At 37.8% G+C, this 24669-nt stretch overlaps 11 protein-coding genes across 11 annotated transcripts; 5 read left to right on the top strand and 6 right to left on the bottom strand.

Annotated features, from left to right (window-relative positions):
- Positions 1–56: 56 nt before the first annotated feature.
- Positions 57–1827, top strand: RHIMIDRAFT_139227 (PCI-domain-containing protein). The gene is made up of 9 exons (XM_023605666.1): positions 57–101; positions 152–233; positions 285–363; positions 423–483; positions 538–1021; positions 1072–1228; positions 1277–1368; positions 1419–1552; positions 1615–1827. The coding sequence occupies exons 1-9, from the start codon at positions 63–65 to the stop codon at positions 1816–1818; spliced, it is 1332 nt and encodes a 443-aa protein (XP_023465735.1). The 5' UTR covers positions 57–62; the 3' UTR covers positions 1819–1827.
- A 33-nt stretch (positions 1828–1860) lies between these two features.
- On the bottom strand, positions 1861–2911 carry RHIMIDRAFT_251831 (DUF605-domain-containing protein; the record flags this gene model as incomplete). The annotated part of the gene is made up of 6 exons (XM_023610888.1): positions 1861–1906; positions 1948–2324; positions 2374–2449; positions 2504–2631; positions 2680–2774; positions 2821–2911. The coding sequence occupies 6 exons, from the start codon at positions 2909–2911 to the stop codon at positions 1861–1863; spliced, it is 813 nt and encodes a 270-aa protein (XP_023465736.1).
- A 122-nt stretch (positions 2912–3033) lies between these two features.
- Positions 3034–5603, top strand: RHIMIDRAFT_139261 (RNI-like protein). The gene is made up of 8 exons (XM_023605667.1): positions 3034–3394; positions 3449–3595; positions 3664–3783; positions 3839–4258; positions 4307–4378; positions 4429–4665; positions 4720–5059; positions 5116–5603. The coding sequence occupies exons 2-8, from the start codon at positions 3449–3451 to the stop codon at positions 5304–5306; spliced, it is 1527 nt and encodes a 508-aa protein (XP_023465737.1). The 5' UTR covers positions 3034–3394; the 3' UTR covers positions 5307–5603.
- On the bottom strand, positions 5426–7029 carry RHIMIDRAFT_203180 (Pkinase-domain-containing protein; the record flags this gene model as incomplete). The annotated part of the gene is made up of 3 exons (XM_023606665.1): positions 5426–5844; positions 5909–6806; positions 6856–7029. 3 exons carry the CDS (start codon positions 7027–7029, stop codon positions 5426–5428), a joined length of 1491 nt encoding a protein of 496 aa, XP_023465738.1.
- Positions 7030–7746: 717 nt separating this feature from the next.
- On the bottom strand, positions 7747–9873 carry RHIMIDRAFT_283807 (PIN domain-like protein). The gene is made up of 6 exons (XM_023613152.1): positions 9698–9873; positions 9518–9637; positions 9343–9466; positions 8947–9288; positions 8568–8831; positions 7747–8501 (listed from the first exon to the last, which is right to left on the bottom strand). Exons 1-6 carry the CDS (start codon positions 9856–9858, stop codon positions 8040–8042), a joined length of 1473 nt encoding a protein of 490 aa, XP_023465739.1. The 5' UTR covers positions 9859–9873; the 3' UTR covers positions 7747–8039.
- A 934-nt stretch (positions 9874–10807) lies between these two features.
- RHIMIDRAFT_283811 (NAD(P)-binding protein) lies at positions 10808–11990 on the top strand. Its single transcript, XM_023613153.1, has one exon. The coding sequence runs from the start codon at positions 10948–10950 to the stop codon at positions 11890–11892; it is 945 nt and encodes a 314-aa protein (XP_023465740.1). The 5' UTR covers positions 10808–10947; the 3' UTR covers positions 11893–11990.
- A 1069-nt stretch (positions 11991–13059) lies between these two features.
- RHIMIDRAFT_283812 (uncharacterized protein) lies at positions 13060–13545 on the top strand. Its single transcript, XM_023613154.1, has one exon. It carries the CDS (start codon positions 13205–13207, stop codon positions 13430–13432), a length of 228 nt encoding a protein of 75 aa, XP_023465741.1. The 5' UTR covers positions 13060–13204; the 3' UTR covers positions 13433–13545.
- A 3789-nt stretch (positions 13546–17334) lies between these two features.
- On the bottom strand, positions 17335–17947 carry RHIMIDRAFT_283813 (uncharacterized protein). The gene has a single exon (XM_023613155.1). The coding sequence runs from the start codon at positions 17777–17779 to the stop codon at positions 17357–17359; it is 423 nt and encodes a 140-aa protein (XP_023465742.1). The 5' UTR covers positions 17780–17947; the 3' UTR covers positions 17335–17356.
- Positions 17948–19293: 1346 nt separating this feature from the next.
- Positions 19294–21306, top strand: RHIMIDRAFT_237853 (Six-hairpin glycosidase; the record flags this gene model as incomplete). Its single annotated transcript, XM_023608835.1, has 2 exons — positions 19294–19732; positions 19805–21306. 2 exons carry the CDS (start codon positions 19294–19296, stop codon positions 21304–21306), a joined length of 1941 nt encoding a protein of 646 aa, XP_023465743.1.
- A 114-nt stretch (positions 21307–21420) lies between these two features.
- RHIMIDRAFT_287765 (acyl-CoA dehydrogenase NM domain-like protein) lies at positions 21421–22847 on the bottom strand (the record flags this gene model as incomplete). The annotated part of the gene is made up of 3 exons (XM_023613506.1): positions 21421–22385; positions 22445–22709; positions 22764–22847. The coding sequence occupies 3 exons, from the start codon at positions 22845–22847 to the stop codon at positions 21421–21423; spliced, it is 1314 nt and encodes a 437-aa protein (XP_023465744.1).
- Positions 22848–23040: 193 nt separating this feature from the next.
- RHIMIDRAFT_251839 (DUF500-domain-containing protein) lies at positions 23041–24586 on the bottom strand (the record flags this gene model as incomplete). The annotated part of the gene is made up of 7 exons (XM_023610889.1): positions 23041–23070; positions 23123–23850; positions 23905–24060; positions 24139–24152; positions 24225–24357; positions 24410–24451; positions 24514–24586. 7 exons carry the CDS (start codon positions 24584–24586, stop codon positions 23041–23043), a joined length of 1176 nt encoding a protein of 391 aa, XP_023465745.1.
- Between the last annotated feature and the right edge of the window lie 83 nt (positions 24587–24669).

Consider the following 24669-nt stretch of genomic DNA (forward strand, 5'->3'; position numbering starts at 1 on the left):
AAAAAAAAAAGTGACGTGAGTTTAACTTTTTCTCTCTCTTTCTCTTTTCTTTCATTATAAAAATGAGTGACGACGATGACTTTATGCTTGAAGACGAAGAAGTAAAATATGAATATGTACGCGTTTGATGTGTTAAATGACCTTTTGTTAGGATTATGATTTTGAATATGAAGACGATGAAGACCAAGATGAACCCGATGTCGATTTAGAAAACAAATATTATAATGCAAAAGGTAATATACTATATAAAACAAGACATATATAAGACTTATATCATTATCTAGCTAAAAAGGAAGATGATCCTCAAGAAGCTCTTGCAGAATTTCAAAGCGTAGTAGATACAGAAGAAGAAAAAGGCGACTGGTAAAAGCATAAAATAGTAAAATAATGCGCATAAAAAATTCATTCATAGTTACATTTAGGGGCTTTAAGGCTTTAAAGCAAATGATCAAGATATCATTTCAACTTGACAAGTTGGATGATGTACGTGTCATTATATATACACGCTATATAACACATTAACTCCTCTCTATACAGACATTAAAATATTATTGTCAGTTGTTAACTTATGTCAAATCAGCCGTGTCAAGAAATTACAGCGAAAAGAGCATCAACAACATATTAGATTATGTATCCTCTACAGAAAATACATCATTTATGGAGAGATTATATGAGACGACCCTAGATTCAATGATCGAAACAAAAAATGAAAGATTATGGGTCAAAATCAACCTAAAACTAGCAAAACTATGGTTGGATAGAAAGGAATATGGCAGATTGAGCAAAATATTGAATCAGTTGCATGTTGCATGTCAAAAGGATGATGGAACAGATGATCAAAGAAAAGGAACGCATCTATTAGAAATACTCGCGCTGGAAATCCAAATGTGTACAGAAACCAAGAATAACAAAAAGCTAAAAGAACTGTATCAGCAATGTTTATCTGTTAAATCTGCTATACCACATCCTCGTATCATGGGTGTCATTAGAGAGTGTGGTGGTAAAATGCATATGAGTGAAAGTAAGCTTATATAATTTGTAATGTGTGTGTATATCTAAGATTACCTGTAGAACAATGGGATGCTGCTCAGATGGACTTTTTTGAATCATTTAAAAATTATGATGAAGCTGGTAGTCCACAGCGTATACAAGTGTTGAAATACCTTGTATTAGCCAACATGTTGACAGAATCTCAGATCAATCCATTTGATTCTCAAGAAACCAAACCGTATGGATTTCTAAAAGTATATTCATATAATCTAACATGATAGACTAGGTATAAAAATGATAAAGAGATAGAAGCAATGACAAACCTGGTCGGTGCTTTTCAAAGAAAAGATATTGTTGAATTTGAACAAATATTAAAAGGTAAAAAAAAGTATTATAAAAAGATACATTATGAACCATCCTTCTTTTAGCAAACCATAATGCAATCATGGGTGATCCTTTTATTCGTGCCTATATTGATGACGTCCTGAGAAATATTCGAACACAAGTAGTCATTAAATTGATCAAGCCTTATACACGCATTGATATAAACTTCATATCAAAGGTAACTCACAATATTAAACATTCATATGGAATGCTCACCCATGTTTTTTTTTTTCTGAAAAGCAATTGAATATACCAGAAGATGAAGTTGAAGAATTACTCGTAGGGCTTATTCTAGACGACAGAATATCAGGGAAAATTGATCAAGTGAATCGTCGGCTTGAGCTCGAAAGGAGAACTACGGATGCACATAAATATGAAGCATTGGCTGCCTGGTCAGAGAATGTATCTAGTCTATGCAAAACAGTGTTGTCGAAAGCTACATAATAATAAAAACAGAGAGTTTATTGATAACCAAAATCATTTTCCTTATTGAATCCAATCGCATTCAATGCTGCCAATAACTCTAGACGTGCTGTGTTTATGTCGTCATAGTTTAGAGCACTGATAGCCCACTTGGCATGCTTTTGAGCGGATGGAATATCCATATTTGAAACCTGAGGTACTGTCATAGTAGGTACAGGTGATTGTACGGGTAAGGAAGAGGGAATAGGGGCAGGCGCGGGTGCAGCAGCTGGCACAGGGGGTGGAGCGGTGACGGCAGGTACAACAGGTGCAGCAGGTGTAGCGGGCACATTAGGTAGCTGACTGTTTGCGGATGGCAGAGGTGCAGTGAAATTTGATGGAGGGCTTGGAAATTCTGAGATAGAAGGAACTTGCTCTTGTTGTTCTGACTCATCTATTGGTGGACCAGCTGTGGGTTGACGTCCTTCACGTAGAGCTTTCATAATATCGGTTGCCTTCCATTTTGCATATTTGATTTTTGCTTCAACCTATACGGATATGATGGTTATGTATATACATGATACGCTTTCTTCTTACTTCAGAATCAATATCCCCAAATGTCTTTAAAAGCTCTAAAAAGACAGATGCAGCCAAGAAAGTCTTTGCTGTCTTTCTGTTGACCATGAGAATCAATGAGCATCTATCCCTATTTCTATCCACAACTTACTTGCTTGCCTTTCCAGCTCTGTCTTCGTTATCTGCATTTAAAAATATCTTTAAAGCAAAGTTTTCAATATGAGCATAACCAACCAGGTCGTTTGTAACAGCTTCATTGTCACCTAAGCTTTTCTTTTGCTACAGACAATACGGTTAATAGAGTATTTCTTTGATATTAATATTTACAGTCTCTAGAGAGTCAAGCAAGTGAGACAAGTACTCATTTGTTTCTTTTGTACGAGGGCCTCTGCTAATGGCGAGTTTTGCAGCATAATACTGAGCTAAACTACATGTTAAATGAATAACTCTACATTATATTTACATTACCATAGTATGCCACAACAGGTTCCCTTGATAGTAATTCTTGACTACGTTGAATATAAGGTGTGATGTATTTTAATTCAGGAGGTACTTCCATGTTTATAGTATTTACACAAAAGAGACAATATCATCAGCCTTTTGTTCTCGCTTGATTTCATAAAGACGCCAATTAAACTCAGATTACTTTCTTTTTTTTTTTTCTTGTTAAAAAAAGGGGGACTCATGTCGAAAAGTATCTTGAAGGCTAGCAAGCCAACAAATAATCAAAATGGTTCATGGTTTTCCAAATTAAACAATGACACAAGTCTATTCAACTTTAGAAATAAAGACCAGGAGAATAGTAACGACATAATCAATGAACTTTCACCCAAGGAACTTCGTCGAGTACGATTTCCAGTAAAGACAGATCTGGTGACAGAATATATTTTAATAAAGGAACAAGATACACTAGAAAAGGTGGTAATTGAACCAGTCAATGTTCAAACATCCCTTCAGTTACTGTCACTTTATGAGCTTATTTGTAAGAATAAGCAAGAACCGACTATTGACTCTTTTGTATCTACCTTGATTGTAAGAGATTGTTTGTATCCATAAAGAAACCAGAAATACAAGGGAAAAGCTAACACACAAATAGATGCAACCACAAGCTACTTCCTTGTCACGACTTGACTTGACTAATCAACATATCACCAAACAATCCATATCACCTTTAGCAGATATCATGTCTATTGACTTTGGTATCAGAGAATTAATTCTTTGCAACTCTGGGTTAGAAGACGATGTAAGAGTCTATACGATAGATTATTATAAATAGTAAATGTTGACTCTTTGCATATGCTATAAACATAGGCTGTCAAGATATTAATGCACAGCTTATTAGAAAATGATAAAATCACCTACCTTAATCTATCCAATAACCCAAAACTGACAGCGATTGGTTATAAATACATCTCTGTTTATGCCAAAGAGGTACATGAGTATATGCTTTAGTGATGTATTGCTTAAACATACCATATATTTATAGTCTCGACAATTATCAACACTGGATCTCTCTTTGAATACATTGGACAAAAAGGCAACTCAGTATCTATTTGCTGCCATTACCACAAGCTCAATGTCTCGATTCATTTTGAATGGATGCACGATACGAACAACTGCACAATTACAGATACTTGCTTCAGGAGTTAAAAGATCGCGTCTACAACACTTGACATTACATCAAAATAGAATGAACCATCAAGGCGCACTGTCAATAGGCGTGATGCTCAGAGACTATGACAACACGGGTGGATCATTAGAACACTTGGAATTGGATGGCAACGAGATTGGCACAGGGATTCAATATATCGCACAGGCACTAAAAAGGAATCAAAACCTACGAACCTTGTCTCTACGACAATGTAAATTAGACGCAAAAGGCTGTAGCCTTATCGGTGAAGCTCTGGTAAGTTTACAACAATAATTAAAAATACCAAGCATTAACATCAAAAAGAAATACAATCAACATTTAGAGAAACTAGACTTGGGAAATAACCCTTCTATTTGCACACAAAGCTTGGATGGTGTAAGTTTTGTTGTCTTTATGATTTTATCAAACCTAACTCTTTCCTTTAGATTGCTTCTATCAAACAGGCGCTTTTAGTCAACCGTTCATTAAAGGACCTATGCCTTTCTGATACAGGATTGACAACAGAAGCTGTTATTGCAATCGCAGAAAGCTTGGCCGAAAACAAATCACTGTCGCGATTAGATCTATCCAAAAATCCACTTATTGATATTGCAGGGATGATGGCCATCGCTGTCTCCATCCGTCTCAATCACAATATTACCTTTATTGACATAAATATATCGGTAAAACACGCATAAAACCCGTATTGAATTTGTGACTGACAAAAAAAGATATAGACAAACGATGAAGAGATGATACAGATACACCACGACATGTTAGCTATTTGCACCAGAAACGCTCAGCAGACCAAAAAAGCAACAGTGACAACAGAAAATGAACTAAAAAATAATCTAGTCTCAGCAGCACAAGCAACTGCTCGATTGACCCTTCAAGAACGTCTAGAGGCCGTTACGAAGGGGAAAGTAGATGATGATTCTAATTTAATACAGGAAGCATTGGAGATACTTGAAAAGATGACAAAATCTGATGTTGATGAGGATATGTTAACCAAATGCAAAGAGCTTCAAGTGGCAGTGTGCCAAAGAATACCAAATGTATCAGAACCTTCTCAATTAGGTACGCGTTTTTTTTTTTTCTTGATTTCTTTAGTCTAACATTACTTTTTTGTGTAGAACTACTATTAGGCATCAATGATAAATTGACTACTTCCATCGAGAATCATTATCAAGACATACCATCGACGCCAATACCCGAAACGAACTTGAAAAAGTTACATGAAATTGAAGCAGAGGAAGGTGCTGCCTTTTTGAATGCAAAAAGACAAGAAACGCCTAATGCAGAAGAACCAAGTGAAAAACAATAAATATATGTATACATTTGACAACTTCGTCCCCCAAAATTGTAAACATTACACCAGTGTGAATTTATTAATATAAAAGATGTGTATTTTTGTACAGTTGCGAGCCATTGTGTGTGTTTGTCTCAGGAGCTCTTTTTCTTTAAATCTCTACTTGCTTTTATCAGTGGAATCAAGGTTCGAACATGATCCCCACGCTGAAGAAATGGATGACTCAGCAGGGCATTTGCATCAGGTCTACCCTTGCTGTCGACAGTCAAGGACTGTTTCAAAAAGTCTTTAAGCGCATCTGATAGTTCATCTGGATGCTGTAGCGAAGGTGTACCGTTCGTGGCAATCAGATATAATGCTCTTAATGGATTCTCGTGTAAATAAGGAGGTTCCCCTTCAATCATCTCGATCGTCATTATGCCCAATGACCAGATATCAATCTTTGGTCCGTACTCTTTACGGGTCACTACTTCTGGCGCCATCCAATATGGTGTGCCTACCATCGTTGTTCTCGTTTCAGAATCATTAAGTCTTGCACAGAAACCAAAGTCAGCTATATGCAATCATACTGTTATTTTCTTTCTACCACACACACTCAAAGGCTACTCATCACTTACTGAGCTTTACTTGGCCGTTCAAACCCAAGAGGACATTATCAGATTTGATATCACGATGAATGATACCTAATTGATGCAGATGATGTATACCCTCCAATGTCTCTCGACATACAGTTGCTATCTGACTCTCTGTCATCATACTCGTTGTCACAATATCCGTTAGCGAGCCTCCTTCCATATACTCCATGACGACCCATAATTCATTAGTGATCAAAAACGAGTCGATATAGTTGACAATGTTCTTGTGTTGGGCCTCTCTCATAACGAGTATTTCATTAATAATGACCTCCTTTCTTAGTTGTTGTGCTAAGTTCATCTGCTTGATGGCAACAGACATGTTGGTATCGACTGATTGAGCTATATATACACCACCTGTAGCACCTTGTCCAATCTTTATCATATTCCTGTACAATTTCGTAGGATCGGCCTCGGTACAAACCGCTCTAAGATCAGCAATCACTTGAGCATCCTTTACTGCTTCCTTTTGTTGTCGTTGTTCTCTTCTCTGCTTTCTATATTGGTCAAAGTTATCCAGATCAGGGTCTAAAGGTGCTGGCATAGAGGCAATATAAACAGAGCCATGTTGTTGTTGCTCTTGATTTGGTTGTTCCTGATGTTCTTGTTGTTGTATTTGTGGTGTGATGAGGTTTTTCGGTTTCGATGATGCTGGAGGTTTAGGTGGTGGTTGCTTTTTCAATTCCGGTCGAGCTGGTATAGGAGGGGGTGTACGCTGTGAGAGTGGCCGAGAAGGCACGATGGGTTTTGGTTCACCAGTGGGCCGTACGCGCTGCGGTAACGGCGGAGGTATGTTATAGTGACGTGGATGAACATTATCGAATTTTTCCCAAACAGAGTCCTTGTTGGATTCTTTAAAGAAATCTAGTGCATCCAGTACGGCCTACGTTTGCAAAGTCAGTTTTTTTCTTTTTATTTTATAGCCAACTTACCTGAGGATTCTGCTGTTGTTCCTTTTTCGTGATACCACTCTGTTGCAATAGAATTTGCCATTCTCTTGGCATTCCTGTAAATTCTCCAGTTTGAGGGTTATATCCTACATGCGTCACATGAACCATGTTGTATGGAGAAGATATTTTTGTATGAAAAGAACTGGAACTTGCCATAGATACTGACGTACTACTGGTATTATTGCTTTGTACAGGCCATAGTTCTATCAAGACTATATTAGATACATACATTCTATTATGTAGTGTATTTTTTACCGCTAACGCTTTCGACTACTTTTCCAAACATGTTCTTTAATGTGGATGATCCACTCTTTTGTACTGGAATAAAATGAGGCGTGGACAGCTTTTTGGTATTCTGTTGTTGGTGTTTTTGAAGTTTAGTTACGGATGGCCTTGGCGGAGGAGGTGGTGGAGGTGGAGGTGGTGGAGGTATAAGCTGATTATTATTTATATTATTATTAGTACTAATATCATTTTCTAACAACACTTTTATATTTGCAGGTTTGGGTGGTAATGAAGGCAGTTGTGGTTTTTTAGTGATTGGAGGTGGTTCACTTTCTGATTTACTATTGAATAGTTTAATATTTGCAGAAACAATGCCGGTCGCTGGAGAAGAAGAAGGGGAAGTCATCTTTATTTTTCTCCAATGTCATTACAATAGTGTCTTTCTTTCTTTGTTTCTTTTTTTTTCTCTTTTCGTCCCCTTTCTTTTGAGTAAAAAGAAAAAGAAAAAGAAAAAAAGAGACAAAAATGAATCAAACAATTGAACAAAACCGAAAAAGGCAAGGCACGTGACGTAAATGCCAAATCTTTGGTATTTTTTATTGACTAAATGCATGCATTGATAAGCATTAAGTAGCAAAAAAAGAAAAAAGAAAAAAAAACTCATGATCTCAAGTTCAACGCTATTATTATGCTCAAATAGTCTTTCTACATCGTACAGAGACTCATAAATATAGAACAAATGGCTCTTGGCGATAGCAAAGCCCACGATAGATCTGAAAATGCATGTAAGCCACTTTTACTGTCACAACAGTTTGTGTGAATCTACAGCAGAAAAAGTTTTAATTATGATGTGCTAATGTTATGTTTTATGATGAGGCTTTTGTGTTTAAATACAATGCGCATAAATATTGAAAATGAACAAGAAAATAGGGGGAAAGGTCTTAGGAGCGCACATTTGTGCTTGAACCCAAGACGCGTTTCTTATTTACATGGAGACTGATGGTGGTATCAATGGATTTGCATTTGTCCAATCGAATGAGAGGTTTAACATTTTCTTCTTGAGATGATAGGGTTGAGACAGAGCCTGACAAGGAAGGAAGAGAAGAAGGATAATCATCTTGATTTTCTTGACTGTCACTTTGACTAGTGAAAGAAAAGGCGCGTTTGAGAGATGGCTTGCTATCCGTAGTTGATTCAACGTCTTTTATGACATCTTTCTTTACGGCTATAGCTTTCTTCAAGGGCTTATCTTTGGTAAGTGCTTTAAATTTGTTTGATAGAGAGGGCTTTGTAGCAGGCTTATCTGATTTTACTGTGGAAGGAGCAGTAGCATTTGAAGGACCAGAACCAGATGGAGAAGAGTTGCCATTTACCTTACGCTTATCATCATATTTAAGCCATGGCTACAAGAAAAAATAATAATAAACAAAATGTCAACTGGTGCAGTCTATGTAATATGATTGGCTTACAGGAATATTCTCCTTATTAGATTCCTTATCATAAAATAAGTTCGCAAGCTCACTGTTCGTTGCATCCTTAGGCTTGGTTTGCTCAGGATGGGTACCAAGTAGAAGAAGATGATCTTGATTGGCATTTTCAGGCAGCTCATTTAAACGTACAAAGTCTCGCATATTCATATCATAGACGTATTGATACAGAAAAGCATACTCTGCACGTTCAAAGTCTTGCTGGTATTGTTCAACAGAAGATTTGTATCTAAGAGCCCTCATTACCTGTTAGATAGAATAGTGTGAATAAAAAGCAATGAAAAGCAGAGAGAGAAGATTTCCCCTTTTTATGAACGCCGTATGTGTAAAATACTAACGTCAAGAAAACAATAATATTTACCTTTTCAATAGTGGTATGGGTCCTAAGGAGTGCTTCTGCAGTTTTTAAGCCGATCCCTTTGAGAGAAGGTATATAATCACAGCCTGAGAGCATACAGATATGCCGCAGTGTAGTCGTTGTGAAAGGCTTAATATTGATCACTTGTGATATATCATTAAAACAAATTCGCTCACAGTCTCCATATCTATTTAGTTTAAATATGACGGTTGAGCAACCAAAGGCAAGCAGATCTGAGTCTTCTGTGACTACGGCTTGTACGTAGTTCTTCTTCATTAGATATGCGAGTTGAGCATCAGCTTCATAAGGAGCTACAATATGCTGTACACCAACTTCATCCAATTTCTATAGCACAAAGGTAAGTATACATATATTGTATTTTCGTAGCAGCGTGTTTACTTTAATCACTTGTTGAATCATGTCTTGTGTGATACTTGTTGATTGTTGAAAATAAGGCAAAGCTTCTTTCATTTTATTATCGCTTATCAATTTTAAACCTGTTTTATATGCTTCTTTGCGTTTCCTGCAGAAAATGAGTACATATGAACTGCCCTTTTTGATTCTGTTTGCTTACTGTGCACGCTTATTGTTCGTCTCTTGCTTCATGGGTAAAGGTTGCCCATCAAAGACGATGAGTGGTATGACTTTATAGAATCGTAGCATATTGATAAGATTCATAAAATGTGAAATATATCTGTATATATGTATATATTTAGTATGAGTGTGGCATATGATATCCATTCCAAGCTCTTACTTTGTTGTCGGTTTATTTAAAGCTAATTCTAATGCGCAGGAAAAGGATCCTTTATGAAGCCAACAGTGTCCGTCAATGGCCACTACTTTACCGGTATATTCTTGAATATGTATCGGTTTTGTTATAGGCCCTAATAGCGGCAATAGTCCAGAAATGCCCATAACAATAGAATAGGTTAGGAACGTATTAAATTCACTTTATTTTTTCTCTCTTCTAGTTTCATTTATGAAGGCAAGTCACAAGTGTCTCAAAAAATTATTCGTGGTTGCCATGCCAACTAAAAAAATCCTGCAGTGAATGCTCATATTTGACATGCAGCACGTAGGGTAATTCCTCAAAGCTGTCTTTTTTATTGTCACTGCGTAGCATAATTAAACATTAATGCAACAAAAAAATATACCCTTTAAATTGGCAAGAGCCTCGATAAATGACTTTATTAGACTGTAGTTGACAAAATGTCCAGTTAAGATACAATTTAGCAGCAATCTGTTTTTACCAAAGAAAATTCACTAAAAGCAAACGTGTAACATATTTTTATAACAAGACGCTGTTTCTATTGGAAAATGCTCTGATGATGGACGCGGAAACTCGACTATGCACAGACTCTGTCTTTACCAATTATGGGAATCATGATCTTCATTCTATAACGATTATCAAAGAAAAGAAAAATGGGCAGGGGCTAGGCGGCACAGACAAAAGGTGATACAACATGTCACTGTTTTAGTTTTATCGCAAGTATTCTGGATATTCCAAATAAGCACATACTATTCAAAGGTCACTATACCATTATGGAGAATGCTCCAATTCATATATCAGAGAATATAGAAAAGCTTGATGTAAGTCGCAGCTTTCGGGCGCGTTTCTCTTTCCTCCTTATTTGCCTGAGATTAACTCCATTGAACCATTTTGGTTTCGTCGTGAAGCTCAAATTGAAACGAAATGCTTATTACTAGAATATCTGAAGTTTGCATTAAGGCTTTTCTTCGTGATTTACAAGATTCTTGTCGATACTTGGCTGCTCATTATAGTAACTCGGCATACATTATGCCGAATTTATCCTGCCAATTATAGGCTTCTGTGCAAATGGAAGCCATGTGATTGGGCCAATCCCCGGAAATAAAAACAACTCTGGTTTTACACAACTCTGCTGCTGAATAATCTACTTTGAATTTATAATCAAAATAATATTATATATATATAAAGCGATTTAACCCACATCAGTAAAAATCAACAACACTCAATTTATCAATATGGCTCCTACTATCCTCGTCGTTGGCGCAACCGGTAGCACTGGCAAAAGCGTCATGCGTAACCTTCCTACGTTGCTAGAATCCAAGAATAGCAAGTATCGAATCCTCGGCTTAACCCGCTCCTTGAATAGCCCTACTTCTCAGACACTCGCCAAGTTACCATTTGTGGAGATGCAAGAGAAAGACTGGACTACAATCGACGCTGATTGGCTCAAGGAACAAGAAGTGGTTAGAGTTTACATTGCACCACACAACTTGCCGCATCAGTTTTTGGATGAATCTGCATTCTACAATGCCTTGCTACAAGCCGGAGTCAAGTACGTAGTGAAAGTTTCGACAGTTGCGAAGTATGTAGGCCCTACCAGCCCTGTATTCTACGGTCGCTCGCACTGGGCCAGTGAAAACCTGTTAAGTCAGCCAGAGTTCAAGAACTTACAATGGACTTCTCTCCAACCAAACCTTTTTACCAACACCTGTATCACTTCTGCCGTAGATTGGATTAAGCAATACCAAAAGACCGGAAACCAAGAGACCTTAAACATCATGCTGGCTGCTGATACTCCTGTGGCACTCATCGATCCAGAAGATGTCGGCAAGGTCGGAGCTCATCTTCTAGCTCTCGATGACCCTACTCCACACAATCAAGCCAAATATGTTCTTAACGGACCGGAGGATATTACCGGAAAGCAGATAGTGGAAGCAGTTGAACAGTACACTGGCGTCAAAGCACAAGACGTGAAGTACAAGTCCATAGGCTTTTTAAATGATCTGTTTACGGCGGACGTTTACCCAAAGACCTTTTTGTCGTCGTTTTTGGCTGGCTGTGGATATTTATGGCGGGGTGAATGCTCAACCTCTGGCAGCACAACCAGCAAAGAAATCATCGAACTCGCTCCTCCAACACTTATACTTGCTGATACTTTGAAGGCAATGATGGAAGAGTAATAAAATGAATAGATTATTAAATAAATTATCACTTTATATTGACTATCTCCGATGTATCATTTGTATACCTAAATTTTCTGTATTATACAATTAAATTTTATAACTGAAGATATTAGAGACTTAAACGAAGACGTACTCGTGCTATTCGTTGCGAGCGTCTTGAGTTAGCTAACTGGTCTGTAGTATTCATGCTACTACCCAGTGTTTGAATCTAATATCTAGAGTTGAACCCAATGTTACTATAAGATCCGTTACATCTTAATGGAGTATGGTCAACTCAGTTTGAATACCTCATCTACTTTGTCTAATTCTATTACAAAACCAAATACAACAATGACACGTTTTAATCATCAACAGATTAAGCGAACTGTCAAGCTGCAGGCATAAAAAACACATTAAAGTTCAGCGACTTTAAGATCTCTGGTGAGCTAGCTTTGGTTGATCTCCTTGTCCGTCTTTCGTTCCCTCGAAGACTTGACGATATGGTTGACATCAAAAAAAACATCGAGAAATTTTCTGAGGCGCTCGTTAAGAAAGAAGCCACGTTGGATCATGTTGTGGGCTTCATTGATAGAACAATGCAATAAACATGTCGTCCAGAAGATGCTGAAGTTCAGAACGTTGTTTACAATAGATGGAAACACATCCATTGCTTAAAGTTTCGGGCCATCGGTGCTCCAAATGGAATCATCAGTAGCTTGTGTGGGAAATGTTTCTCCAGATAAGGTATACGTTATCTATGGCAATGACGCATATTCTCTTAGCAGACACATAATATCTCCTTTCGATAAGGATGTCGTATTTACCCTATAAATATTTAATCTTGTCGTATGAGGTTACTATAAATCTATACTCTAAGAATGAATAATATAAAGATACTGACAACAATACACGTTATTAACATATAATGTGACATGCCCAACTATTATCGGCCATAATTAGATCGGTTCCTTAATGATTCTGTGTTCATATAAACGACACTGTTCGTAATAATGAGCTCTCTCTCATCTCAACATACAATAAAGAGGTTATATAGAGACTCATCGACACACATTTCCTTTATTACTTCTTTATATATTCGAGACATATCACAAAGGACATCATGACGACATTGAAGAAAGATGCAACAAGTCCATGTCTAAACTTCGCGCTCCATATCAGCGTCGAAGCGGTTTCTTCCTGACGACTTGCTAATCTCTCTCTCGGTGAAGTTTCCCTTGTATTGTTCCATCAAGCCATGGAGCTTGGTAACAATTGTTTGGCAAACGGGAAACTTATCGTTTATAGCCATCCACTGTTTGGTGACTTCACCATGACCAACACCAAGAGGTCTAAAGTCTCTGTAAGCAATACAAGCGTCTATCTTGGTCTTAGTGTTCCAGAAAGTTGCTCGTTTAGCTCTTTTTTATCGTTTTTTCTGGACATCTTCTCTACTTCTCTTCCTTCTTCCATCTGTTTTCTTCTGTTTTGGTCCAAAAGACTTGATTTCCAGGCTGGTGGCGTTACTGCGAGCATTATTGGTCATTTTGAAAGTTATTGAAAAGGCCATTATTTGAGGGAAAAAAAGAGCAAATGTCATTGACGTACAGTTAATTAAGAAAAATCAAATTTCTCAGTCAACAAAATTTTTAATATGATTGTTTTTGTTTTTTCATTTTCATTAATATAAAGAATAAAAAGATAAAGTTATCAGACTTGTAGCGCCTTCCCTGCCATGTCCTTGGAATAAAAGACAGGCGAGATCATCAACTGCTGCGAACCACTCAGAGAGATAGTTCGTAACACACTTCACTCAAAAGAAGGGCTACTAACAATCATCGACTAACTTTGGAATTGTATCTCGTTTGGAAAACGTAGAATAGAGATGTACTGCATACAGATCCTGTAGAGTACGGTCACTAAAGAAAAAATCATCTTGCTTACTTTTTCGCTGTATTTATACTTTTTTCAAAGTGGACTGTCAAGAAAAAAATTTTTTTCTCTAAAACTGACTGACCAATAATTGTGTACTAAAGTTCAACTGAGTTACTGAGTTTTACTGTGGCATTCAATTGGTTCTGTTGGACTATCTGAATACCCTCTCAGTATAGCTGTAATGGTTGTATGAGTGCAACGGCAATGATTTATTTATTGTATAGATTTAAATACTTGTGTATTTAGGCACTTCTTTTATATGATGGCCTTCGACAATCAAGCTCTTCTAACTTTGCTTGATTATGAAGTAGTTGTGTCGAAACATATCTAATTATTTCTTTACTGTGAGGAAGTTTGTCAATTATGATTTTTTTGACTTGCTAATTTTGTCTATTTAAATTGAATTTTAGTAAGTATATTAATCGTATTTTGTTACCTTATATTACTTTAAAAATTGACTTAGACCATTTATGTTGGTAGTCAATCCAGCATTATCCAGAGCTACAAGACAGACTTTCGGCTTGTCTACAATAAATTGTAGCATACGATCTTTTCAGAAAGCAAAGCCACATTTTTGTGATTTTTATAATACAATTTATACGAAAAAGCGACAGGTCAGCGCGACATCTCTTTCTGGAAATAGTGTATCTGAGAAATGTTAGCAATTACAAAGCTACATGCAGTCAAGTGTTTACCCTGTGTGTCGCCAATTGCATTTAGCTTGGCTAACGATTCGCTGTCTTTTATCTCTTTCGTTCAATGGATCATTTGCTTGACTGCATACAGACACGGAGATGTGGCCCATTGCTGATCTTTCTTTCAGCCTGTTGCACATTGTTTCTGAAAGTATAATTCGATTAGCGTCGTCTTTTGCGGTTGGAGATTTCCTGACATAGCCAACAATAGTGTAACCCTCATCTTTCAAATTTTGAAAAGTTTTTGATACACGTCAATTAACAAGGCACTTTTAATGGCCCTTACCAATAAACTACTTCTTCAACACAAATAAAGTTCTTATAGTCAATCTCTCACCATCATTTGTCTGTCTCCTTTTTGGGGCCACTTTCAGAAAATCTAATTTCTTGTGTGAGCACCACTTGACGAATGGAAGGATAGTTTTTCATCAAAGTAAGTCGAATATTTCCACACAGTAGTCAAGATTTGTTTTTGTGATATTTGTTGATATTCGTACATTTCTTTATTGTTAGGATCAAGGGGGAGATATACCATATTGAGGAACTGAACAACTTGTGCGGAAGTTGCTTAAAGAAAATGTTTGTTGTATTCTGCTTCGTTACTGTAAAAAAGCTATTAAGTCGACAACTTGCGAATTAGATTCTTTATTAAGAAGAGCTGAATGTTATCAAATTAAGTCTGTGTGAGAGCTTTATAGGGAATACTAGTGTTGTTAGTATGATAAATGTGATCAATGTGATTATTTATCAATACTATACCAATAGTTACTATTGTTGTTATTATTACAAGTCATTCTTGTTAGATGCGATAGAGAAATGTAAAGTAGAATACATGCTCTACTATAAGACTATACTCAAGTTATTATAATGATTCATATCAGACACGTCAGATTGGTTTGGTAATGTTGGCGGCTTTGAACGCGAAAGAATAGACAATAGTGTTTACACTTTTTAACATCTTTGAGCAATAATGATAATTAGCTTAATTGCACGTCTATTTATAATCGTCTAGGAAATATGGAACGGATCTCTAGTTGGATTGTAGAGTTAGGATTGAAAAGTCTGATAAAGACACACATCCCACGCAATCAATGAACGATGAATTGAAAAATATTAGAAAAATGAAGCAAAGACTAAGAATAAAGGTTGCCGGCGCTTCTTAGCATGGGCGCATATATATCTACACTGAATAAAAGATTGCTTGATAAAAGCAATGTATTTAAAGGTGTTTAGAATCATGTTGTTTTTGTCTAACAACATGCTGTATGTGTTCTTCACAAATCGATTGAGACGTACTTTTCGAACCCTTGATTCACTTGAATATCTAAAGTAGCCCGCTTCAGGGCAATCGATGGCTTCTCGCCAGCATATTCTAAAAGAACGCCGTTGTATGCTCATTGAGGATCCTTTTCACGTTGTACCACCTATTTCTGCACTGAGTAAATATGAACTTCAAATTGTTTTGCTGCTCAAAGCCTCTTCAAGCATTATTTGAAAAAATATTTGTACAGTGTATCCACACATGAATCTTGCTTCTCTTATGCAAATGTCTATATTCCTTTAGCTTGAGAATATGTGTAATAACAGACTCCGATTTGCCCTGGCAAGGGTATGCCGCCCAAATATTCTGTATGAGAGCTAATGGTCTAATGAGCGTTCACTTCTTTAGCAGCAACATAGTTTATAGGTTCAAGGCAGTCACAATTTATCTACATTATGACCCATGTTTGTATAAAAACAGATTGTCCTCATTCACATTGTGAAATGGGTAGAGTTTTAAAAATAATCAAAAAGTTTCAGAAAGCTGAGGTATAGGCTTGCCAAACCCATTTGTACGACGGTAATTCTATAGATACGACATCTGACTTGTCATCAGCCGCAAAGAAAATAACACAAACACGGCTTTTTTTTTATATTTGTAACTTTCAAATTCACTGGATGCGACTTTGATTTCGGGAATAGTGCAAAAAAAAACGCTTTAACCAAAAAAAGTTTCTGCTTTGTCGATCATTTCAAATGCTGGACATTTAAACGCCGATATGAACATTCCCACAAAAAAGGACATGAATTGTTCGGCACAAACTACCAAAAAAGGATCATTCCGTCGCCAAGGTGTGGCAAAGGATGAGACCAATTATAGAAAATCATTTTTATTTTTTTTTATAGTTTATTCAATTGCTCTGCAATAGCTTCTTTATCGAATCCTGCTTCAATTAAGTGTTTGACAAGATCGGCCTTTGCTTTCACTCGTTTTGTAATTTCTCGTTCTAGCAGCAGTTGATCTCTTTCTAGTCTTTTTTCTCTCAAGAATTGAAGCATTTCTTGCGATCTTTTCATTCTGCCTGCCTCTTTTTCACGTGTCACTTGGATGAGTGATTCGGCAAGGACATCTCTTGAAGGTTGAGGCGTTAATGGTGCATTATTATAATGATGTGGTTGAGGATCAAAGTAATGGTTGGCGGGTGGTAAAACACGTGGCAGAGGGCGGATCACTAGAGGTGGTGAGTTTGTAGATTTATAATTATTAGAAGTAAAAGGGGGAGTTGTAAGATTATTATTATTAGTAGGATGACTGATAGCAGGTAATGATTGTGTAGAGTGAGTTGGACTGTTGGCAAGAGATGTATTATTTGAGGTTTCCACATGGCTGTCACTCAATCGGCGTCTTTTCTTCAAGGTAGCATCATCTAATTTAAAAAGATCTTCTTCATCTTCTTCTGTTTGTTGTTGTTGTTGTTGTTGTTGTTTTTCTGTGTGTGTGATACTACTTATTGACATGGGCCATGCAGAGGTTCGATTACTACTGAATACTTCATGTAACGCATCCCAATAAGGAAATCTTTTCAACAGCTCCTCTAGTAAAAAAAATTAATCTGGGTCCCTTTTTCAAAAAAAAAAAAGAAAGAAAAACTCTTACCATGGACGGCTTCTTCTGTTGCTCCACTTTCAAGTAATTTTTTACCATCGACTTCTTTCCATTCGCGAGCCAACCGGTAATTTGCTTGTAAAGTTGATATTTTTGAAGCCACATCCTTGGCTAAACGGTGATAGATACCCACTTCTCTCATTTCGTCAATAATGCTTTCTAATAATGACTTTTTGGGTATTCTTTCGCAGTCATCTCCTTTCCATTTGGCGTAATTTGACTTTTTTGATAACCAGTTGACCAACACATCCATAGATGAAGGACCACCATTCACTCCATCCTTTAACCAGCTCTTATATGGCTTCTTTCCTTTAGTTGATGGTGGTGTAGGCGTTGTAAAAGGTGCCATCATTAACATTATTTTGTATTTCCTGAAAAAGAGGGAAGAAAAGAAAAGGAAACGAAAAAAAAGGCGACAAGAAGAGAAAAAGGAACTCTTTGGAAATATTTTTCAACACCAATCAATACTCGTCGATCCTATTTCTGTTCATTTACTATTTCTGTACTTTCCCCCCTTCCGTCCCACTCCTCTCTCGCTTAATTTAGCAGTGATCGGCCCTTTCCCTTTTTTCTACTATGCCACTGATTGGTTCCTTTTTATACATTTCTCTCTCGTCTGCTGGAAATGAACAAAAAAGTAATAAATAACCTTGTGTAACAGAAGTCACTGAAGGTCCAGAATTTGTGAATACTTTTTATTTTTTTTAATTCTGAAACTTATCGTCTTGAGCCTTTGTTATGCATCCTTGTAGTTTTTCTTATTTATGCGATCAGTATAGTCGTCATTTCATTGGCAAAGTTCGAAAACATGGTAATTTTTATTAAAACTATATCACACAACGGCATCTTTATTTTTGTCATGGTAACTTGCCCTCCTCTTTTTTTTTTTTTCGCGGTCATAGCAACCATAACAATAATGAACACTTATGAAAAACATCATGTCACATGTAACTTGCTTTATTGTGCGTAAACGAAACTTTATATTTTTTTATCTAACCAGCTTTGTCTTTTTTGAGAGAAAGATGGTCAAAGAGAACAGAGAGAGAAGGAGGTTAATTAATCTTTTTATAATTATTTCCCTACGCGCCTTTTATCACTGAAACTGGTTCCACCTGTTTTGGTTATTTTTCATTTTTTTTTTTTATTTTACGCAGCAAAAAAGAAAGAGAGAGAAAGAAAGGGAAAGAAAAAAATTCAACTACCGCCATTTAAGCTCTCACTTATGTATCCTTTTAGTGCTTTTTTTTAGATTTATATTTTACGTATTGTTGTCTGTCTCTCTCTCTTTTCTTTCTTTTTTCTTTTACATTTATTTATTCATTTTAATCATTAATACATCATCATGCCATCAACCACTTACAACAGAACATCATCATCAGCATCAGAAAGTGAATTGATTCACAAACAGGATGCATTACCTTTATTCTCAAAGGATAAACAAACATTTATCTTACCTCCACCCTCTTCTTTACCTGGCTATCATCTCCCATTGCCACCTTTACTTAAGCAACAACAACAACAACATTATGATGATGTATCTACAGCAGCAGCAACGTTAGCATCATTTGCTTATGAAGACGAAATGTGCTCTGAAAGCCAAGTGATTGAGGTAAACAAAGAAAAAAAAAAAAAAAAAGAAAAATTTTTTTGACATTTTTTTTTTTGTGTCATCAAAAAATATAGGCTGCGAAAATCCTAATGAGTATTTCGAGATGTGTTGTATAATATAATTTATTTATTGTAATGTGTGCATATATAAAAGAATTGGGAAAATTTCAATCTGGATCCAAGTTGTTTCCTAAATATTGTAAAAAATAAATATGACATTTATCTTCCTTTTCCCTTTGTTTTACTCTATATAACAAAATGCATTTTAAAACTCCATGGCTACTTGCTCTTGCTGTGGCCGCCATGCCCATAGTCTCTGCAGATGATCCACTCCCTTGGAGTCCACTGCAATATCCTCCGCTGCCACCTATGAGTGGTCCTTATGTGGCACCATCAACGCCAAAATACAATTATGCGGAAGTACTTCACAAGAGTTATCTCTTTTATCATGCTCAAAAGTCCGGTAATTTGCCCTATCAGCGATTAGCCTGGCGATCCGATTCCTGCAAAATCTGCGTCGGTGAATATGGTGAAGATCTTTCTCGTGCTTGGTATGAAGCAGCAAATACTATGAAATGGGGATTGCCTCTCGGTTGGGCTACAACTCAACTCGCTTTCAATGTCATGATTTTTGAAGATGCCATGAATTCTGTAGACGAGCTCGCCGAAGGACTGGAATTACTTAAATGGGGAGCAGGTAAAGTATATACATATGAATCATAGGAGATTTTTTTTTCGATCCACTTATACCGGAACTTTTTTTTAATAGATTATCTTGTGAATGCGCATTATAATGATACGCACATTGTCGGACAATTGGGTATCTCTGCTCTAGGCCCTATTTCCAAAGTCATCGGATGGGATGTCGACTTCAACTACTGGGGACCACCTGAAGAATATGAGGAGTGGGTACCTACAGGTCTGCCTCATAAAGCAACCTATATCACGCCCGATAATCCATCCTCTGAAATCGCCGGTGAATACAGTGCTGCCCTTGCCGCTGTATCCGTTGCCTGGCAAAAGCACAATGCTACCTATGCTGACAATCTCATTGACCACGCTAAACGACTATACAAGTTTGCTTCCGAGAATCTCGGTAGTTATGTTACCTCCAAACAAAATCCTCTACAATGGGCTACCTTCTGGTACCCATCTACCGGATACGTGGACGAATTGGCATGGAGTGCAGCTTGGATCTACGCAGCCACCAAGGACGAATTTTACTTGAACGAGGCTAAAAAGTGGTATCTGAACGTGACTGACTCTTGGGCAGAGTACTCCTGGGACGAAAAAGGTGGTGGACTTCACGTGCTGTTGTATGCCATCACGAAGGACGGCATGTTTTATGATAATGCTATCGAATACTTTTCTCAGTTCTTGCCTGGACCAAAGCAGATTGTCAAGTTTACCCCTCGTGGACTGGCCTACATCGATCACTGGGGCTCAGTCGGGTACTCTGGTAATGTTGCCTTCCTGATGATGGCCTTTGCTAAATTGATCGGTTATGATAAACCTCAAGCCCAGGATTTGACCAACTTTGCCATTCAACAGATCAACTATGCCCTAGGTGACTATGGATACAGCTGGGTTGTCGGCTTTGGTGATAACTATCCGGCAAAACCATATCATAAGGCGTCTTATAATGCCTACATTGACTATCCTCTTCGTGGTGCTACTCAGGACGAGGTTGAGAGGGATTTCACTGAGAGCAAAACCAATCAACGTTTCATCCTCTATGGTGCTGTCGAAGGAGGCCCCAATATTGATGATTCTTGGTATGATGATCGATCAAACTATGAGTACTCTGAAGTCACTCAGGACTACAACGCAGCCTGGACTGGTGCCATCGCAGGTCTCATAGACTATTACGGAGCAACCAACTTTGAACCTTACACTGATTGTGGTCTTGACTTGGGCTGGGACCATCCAAATGCGTCAAAGCCTCCTGCTTGGCCCGCTGATGATTGTTACCATACATGTAACAAAGGATGTCCTCGTGGCGAGATGAAATCTTCTTACTCTTGGAAGCTACTTACGACGCCTCCTGAGGAACTGCACCAGTCTTTGGAAGTACTTTATCCGGGCCAGGGAACTCACAAGGCTGTTGCTCTTGGTGTCATAATACAGAATGCTAAACTTGCAGAATCTGTAGACAAGAAAGGGGATGTTGAACTAGAACGCATCGAATCATCTGCTCTTCCTTCTCCTACCCCTCTTTACGCAACCTTTGCTGCCATCACAATTGCATTATATTTTGTATGTGCATTCTAGTACGCTCGCTTTCCTCTCTCTCTCTCTTCTATAGACCAAATAGACAAAAACAAAAAATAAAGACCCCATTTTCTTCCTTTTACTTCAAATACATGCATTTATTAAACAAGAAACTTAAAGCTTTGCCTTTTCTGAAGCAAGGCGGTCTGATTTTTCCTTTTGAACCTTTATCTTGGCAGCAACTTCTTCGGCACGACGTAATTCGATCTTTCCAATTTGAGCACGATGTACTTCATCAGGACCATCAGCATAACGCAAGGTACGCGCAGAAGCGTAAAAATGAGCGAGAGGTGTATCTTGAGAGATACCAGCAGCACCATGAGCCTGCATGGCACGGTCCAGGACGTTCAAGGTCATGGTGGGGACGACAATCTTGGCCATACCGATTTCCTTCATAGCACCCTTCGCCTTGGCTTCATCAATCTTACGAGCAGCACTGAGCACTAAATAACGAGCCTGATCGATTTCGATACGAGAGGTAGCGATATCAGCAACAATCGTGCCGTGTTCGGCAAGTACCTTGCCAAACGTGCGACGGGTCGTGTCTGTCACACGGTTCAGCATGAGGTCAAGAGCGCGTTCAGCCATACCAATACAACGCATACAATGATGGATACGGCCAGGACCTAAACGACCTTGAATCACTTCAAATCCACGACCTTCACCCAAGATAATGTTTTCTACAGGTACACGAACATCCTTAAACACGATCTCACAGTGACCTTCGGGAGCATCGTCAAAGCCAAAGACCTTCATAGGACGCACGACGGTGATACCAGGTGTGTCGGCAGGCACAATGACTAAACTCTGTTGACGATGTTTGTGTTTGTTGTCAGGATCTGTCTTGCCCATGACCAAGTAAACAGCGCATCGAGGATCACCTGCACCTGAGATCCACCATTTCAAACCGTTGATCACGTATTCGTTACCTTCACGACGAATGTTTGTTTCAATGTTGGTTGCATCTGAAGAAGCCACACGAGGTTCAGTCATGGCAAAGGCGGATCGAATCTTGCCTTGCAAAAGAGGCTCGAGCCATTTCTTTTTTTGTGCGGGTGTGCCATATTTAGCAAAAACCTCTATTAAAAAAAAGTTGCATGAATATCTCGTTCTTTTTTTTTTTTTTTTTCTTTTTTACCCATATTGCCTGTATCAGGAGCAGAACAGTTCATAGCTTCAGGCGCAATTTTGGGAGAACGACCGGTGAGTTCAGCAATCAAGGCGTATTCGACATTGGTCAAGCCAGCACCTTCAGGATAATCTCGACCCAAGAACAGGTTCCAAAGTCCAAGTGATTTGGCCTTGGCTTTTAATTCTTCAATCACAGGTGGAACTATCTTCCATCGATTTTCATTTTGTCCCATTTGAAGTTCATATGTCTTTTCAGCAGGAATACAATCATTCTACACACATATAACTCAATACGCTTTAACTCTTATATTCTCTATTTGTTTTACCTCTACAAAGTCTTTTGCTTTTGCATAAAGATCTTTAAATTTAGGTGAAAGGGTATTAAGGTCAATTAAATTTTGAGTTGCCATGTTTGAAAAGAAAGAAGTAAAGAAAGAAAGAAAAAAAAAGGTACGATTTATAATTAAACATTATAAATATATTTAAAGCCTGGGTAAATATGATTACTCTATCTGAATTTTTCTCTTCCCGCGAATAGTTTAAATGTGGTAACTCCCCCCCAATTTTTTGCATGACTCAGCATTTATTCAATGGGATTTTTTGTTATTGTAATTGTACATAGTTTGCAGGGAACTAGAAAAGATCATTTACTATTATAAACGTAAATAGGATGCATTGTACTTACCACGCCTTGTCTATTGCCTATCTTTCCTGTCCACCAATCATCTTGACTGTCACTCTTTTGAATGATCGTAATGATCTCACCCTCTTGGAAACTCAAGTCACCGTCTTGCTGTCCTTCGAATGCATAAATGGCTCTGGCCGTAGGTTGGCTTGGAACCACGGGCTTTCTACTAGGAGGTGGAGGTGGAGGCGCTCGTTTAACATCCATTCCATAATTATTATTGTTATAATTGTTTGGTGAATAGTTATTGTAAGATGGGTTATAGCTAGGAGGCTGTTGCATAGGAGATGGTGATTGGTAAGATGGAGGCATGGGCGCACCGTATCCGACGGGTTGTTGCTGCCGAAGAGGTGGGGGAGATCTGAGTGTGCCTGGTGCTGATATATTTGTACTTTTGAATGTTTGGTTTCGGCTCAGCGTTCCGTTATTTTCTGCCAAACTTCGTGCATAAGTCTGAGTTCCTAATGTGTGGAACTTGGCGTTCAAGGCTCTATAAAGCGCGTCTGCCTCTGGAGGAGGTGGAACCGTACCGTTCAACAATTCTTTTGCCGTCACTCGTCTACCATAAAATTTCTCATTTGCATCCGAACGTGTCACGACAACTGATCCTTCAAGTGAGACACCTGCAAATAATCCTCGCGTCTTACTATAAGAGTAAATCGCTGCAATATGCTTCAAACTAGCTGATCCAGAAGCTTCTGCGTTTCGACCGACAGGACCAGCAGCCACTATATATGTGTTTGAAATTACTTCCAAATAAGGGAGGGGGTTTTACAACAAACCTGATACATTGCCGCCCAAAGTGACATTACCAACTTGACTAAAGGTTTTAACTGCTTCCTTTGTATTCAAGACCAATACGAAATCTGTTAACTCTGCACCGATCTGTCCACCTGCGCCTATACCGCCTGTTCCAATTGCTGAAGGAGCTGACCATCCTATTTTTATACAAGTTACACATGTCTTTCTATATCATTGCTCGTGTTATTCTCTCTCTCTCTGTTTGTTATATTTACCACCATCTGGCAGCCTATTGTATGATGACAAGTGTAAGTCACCGTTAGCATCACGAGCTCATTGTTTTTTTTTGTTTTTTTTTTACCTAGCAACCACGAGACCGCTGCCTGCTCGTCCAGAAAATAAGAATCCAGCCTTAAGTACTGTATAGATGGCTAATCCTTGTGCTTTTTCCAAAATACTAGCCGGGATTATCTTGTCTAATCCTTCACCGGGGTCTATATTGATGTATAAGAAGGGTGCTTTCTTTCCTTATTTTCTTTTTCTTACCGATGAAGCTATTCAATATCTTGGCAGCTTTCTTACATTCACCTATTACAGTATATGATGTACACGTCAAACTTGTAAGGGATTATTTATGTTTAAAGTGGTACCTTCCAAGTTAGTGGGTATAGGGGAATTGATAGAAGAGGTAACACTTGAAGCAAAGTTCTTTGTTTTTTTCATAATAAAGAAAAAAAGAGAAAAAAAGAAGAAAAGAAAAAGCTTAAAATGAAATTCGGGAAATGATGACATAAAATCACCCTTTC

Source organism: Rhizopus microsporus (assembly GCF_002708625.1).
Source record: "Rhizopus microsporus ATCC 52813 unplaced genomic scaffold scaffold_9, whole genome shotgun sequence".
NCBI lineage: Eukaryota > Fungi > Mucoromycota > Mucoromycetes > Mucorales > Rhizopodaceae > Rhizopus > Rhizopus microsporus.

Coding starts and splice junctions, on each gene's coding strand:
- RHIMIDRAFT_139227 (XM_023605666.1), top strand. CDS start 63: ATGAGTGACGACGATGACTTTATGCTTGAAGACGAAGAA. Junction 102..151: donor TTATGCTTGAAGACGAAGAA/GTAAAATATGAA, acceptor ACCTTTTGTTAG/GATTATGATTTTGAATATGA. Junction 234..284: donor CAAATATTATAATGCAAAAG/GTAATATACTAT, acceptor ATCATTATCTAG/CTAAAAAGGAAGATGATCCT.
- RHIMIDRAFT_139261 (XM_023605667.1), top strand. CDS start 3,449: ATGCAACCACAAGCTACTTCCTTGTCACGACTTGACTTGACTAATCAA. Junction 4,379..4,428: donor GCACACAAAGCTTGGATGGT/GTAAGTTTTGTT, acceptor TCTTTCCTTTAG/ATTGCTTCTATCAAACAGGC. Junction 5,060..5,115: donor ATCAGAACCTTCTCAATTAG/GTACGCGTTTTT, acceptor TTTTTTGTGTAG/AACTACTATTAGGCATCAAT.
- RHIMIDRAFT_283807 (XM_023613152.1), bottom strand. CDS start 9,858: ATGGGCATTTCTGGACTATTGCCGCTATTAGGGCCTATAACAAAACCG. Junction 9,467..9,517: donor ACGAACAATAAGCGTGCACA/GTAAGCAAACAG, acceptor CATTTTCTGCAG/GAAACGCAAAGAAGCATATA. Junction 8,832..8,946: donor CCCATACCACTATTGAAAAG/GTAAATATTATT, acceptor TCTATCTAACAG/GTAATGAGGGCTCTTAGATA.
- RHIMIDRAFT_283811 (XM_023613153.1), top strand. CDS start 10,948: ATGGCTCCTACTATCCTCGTCGTTGGCGCAACCGGTAGCACTGGCAAA.
- RHIMIDRAFT_283812 (XM_023613154.1), top strand. CDS start 13,205: ATGACCAACACCAAGAGGTCTAAAGTCTCTGTAAGCAATACAAGCGTC.
- RHIMIDRAFT_283813 (XM_023613155.1), bottom strand. CDS start 17,779: ATGATGGCACCTTTTACAACGCCTACACCACCATCAACTAAAGGAAAG.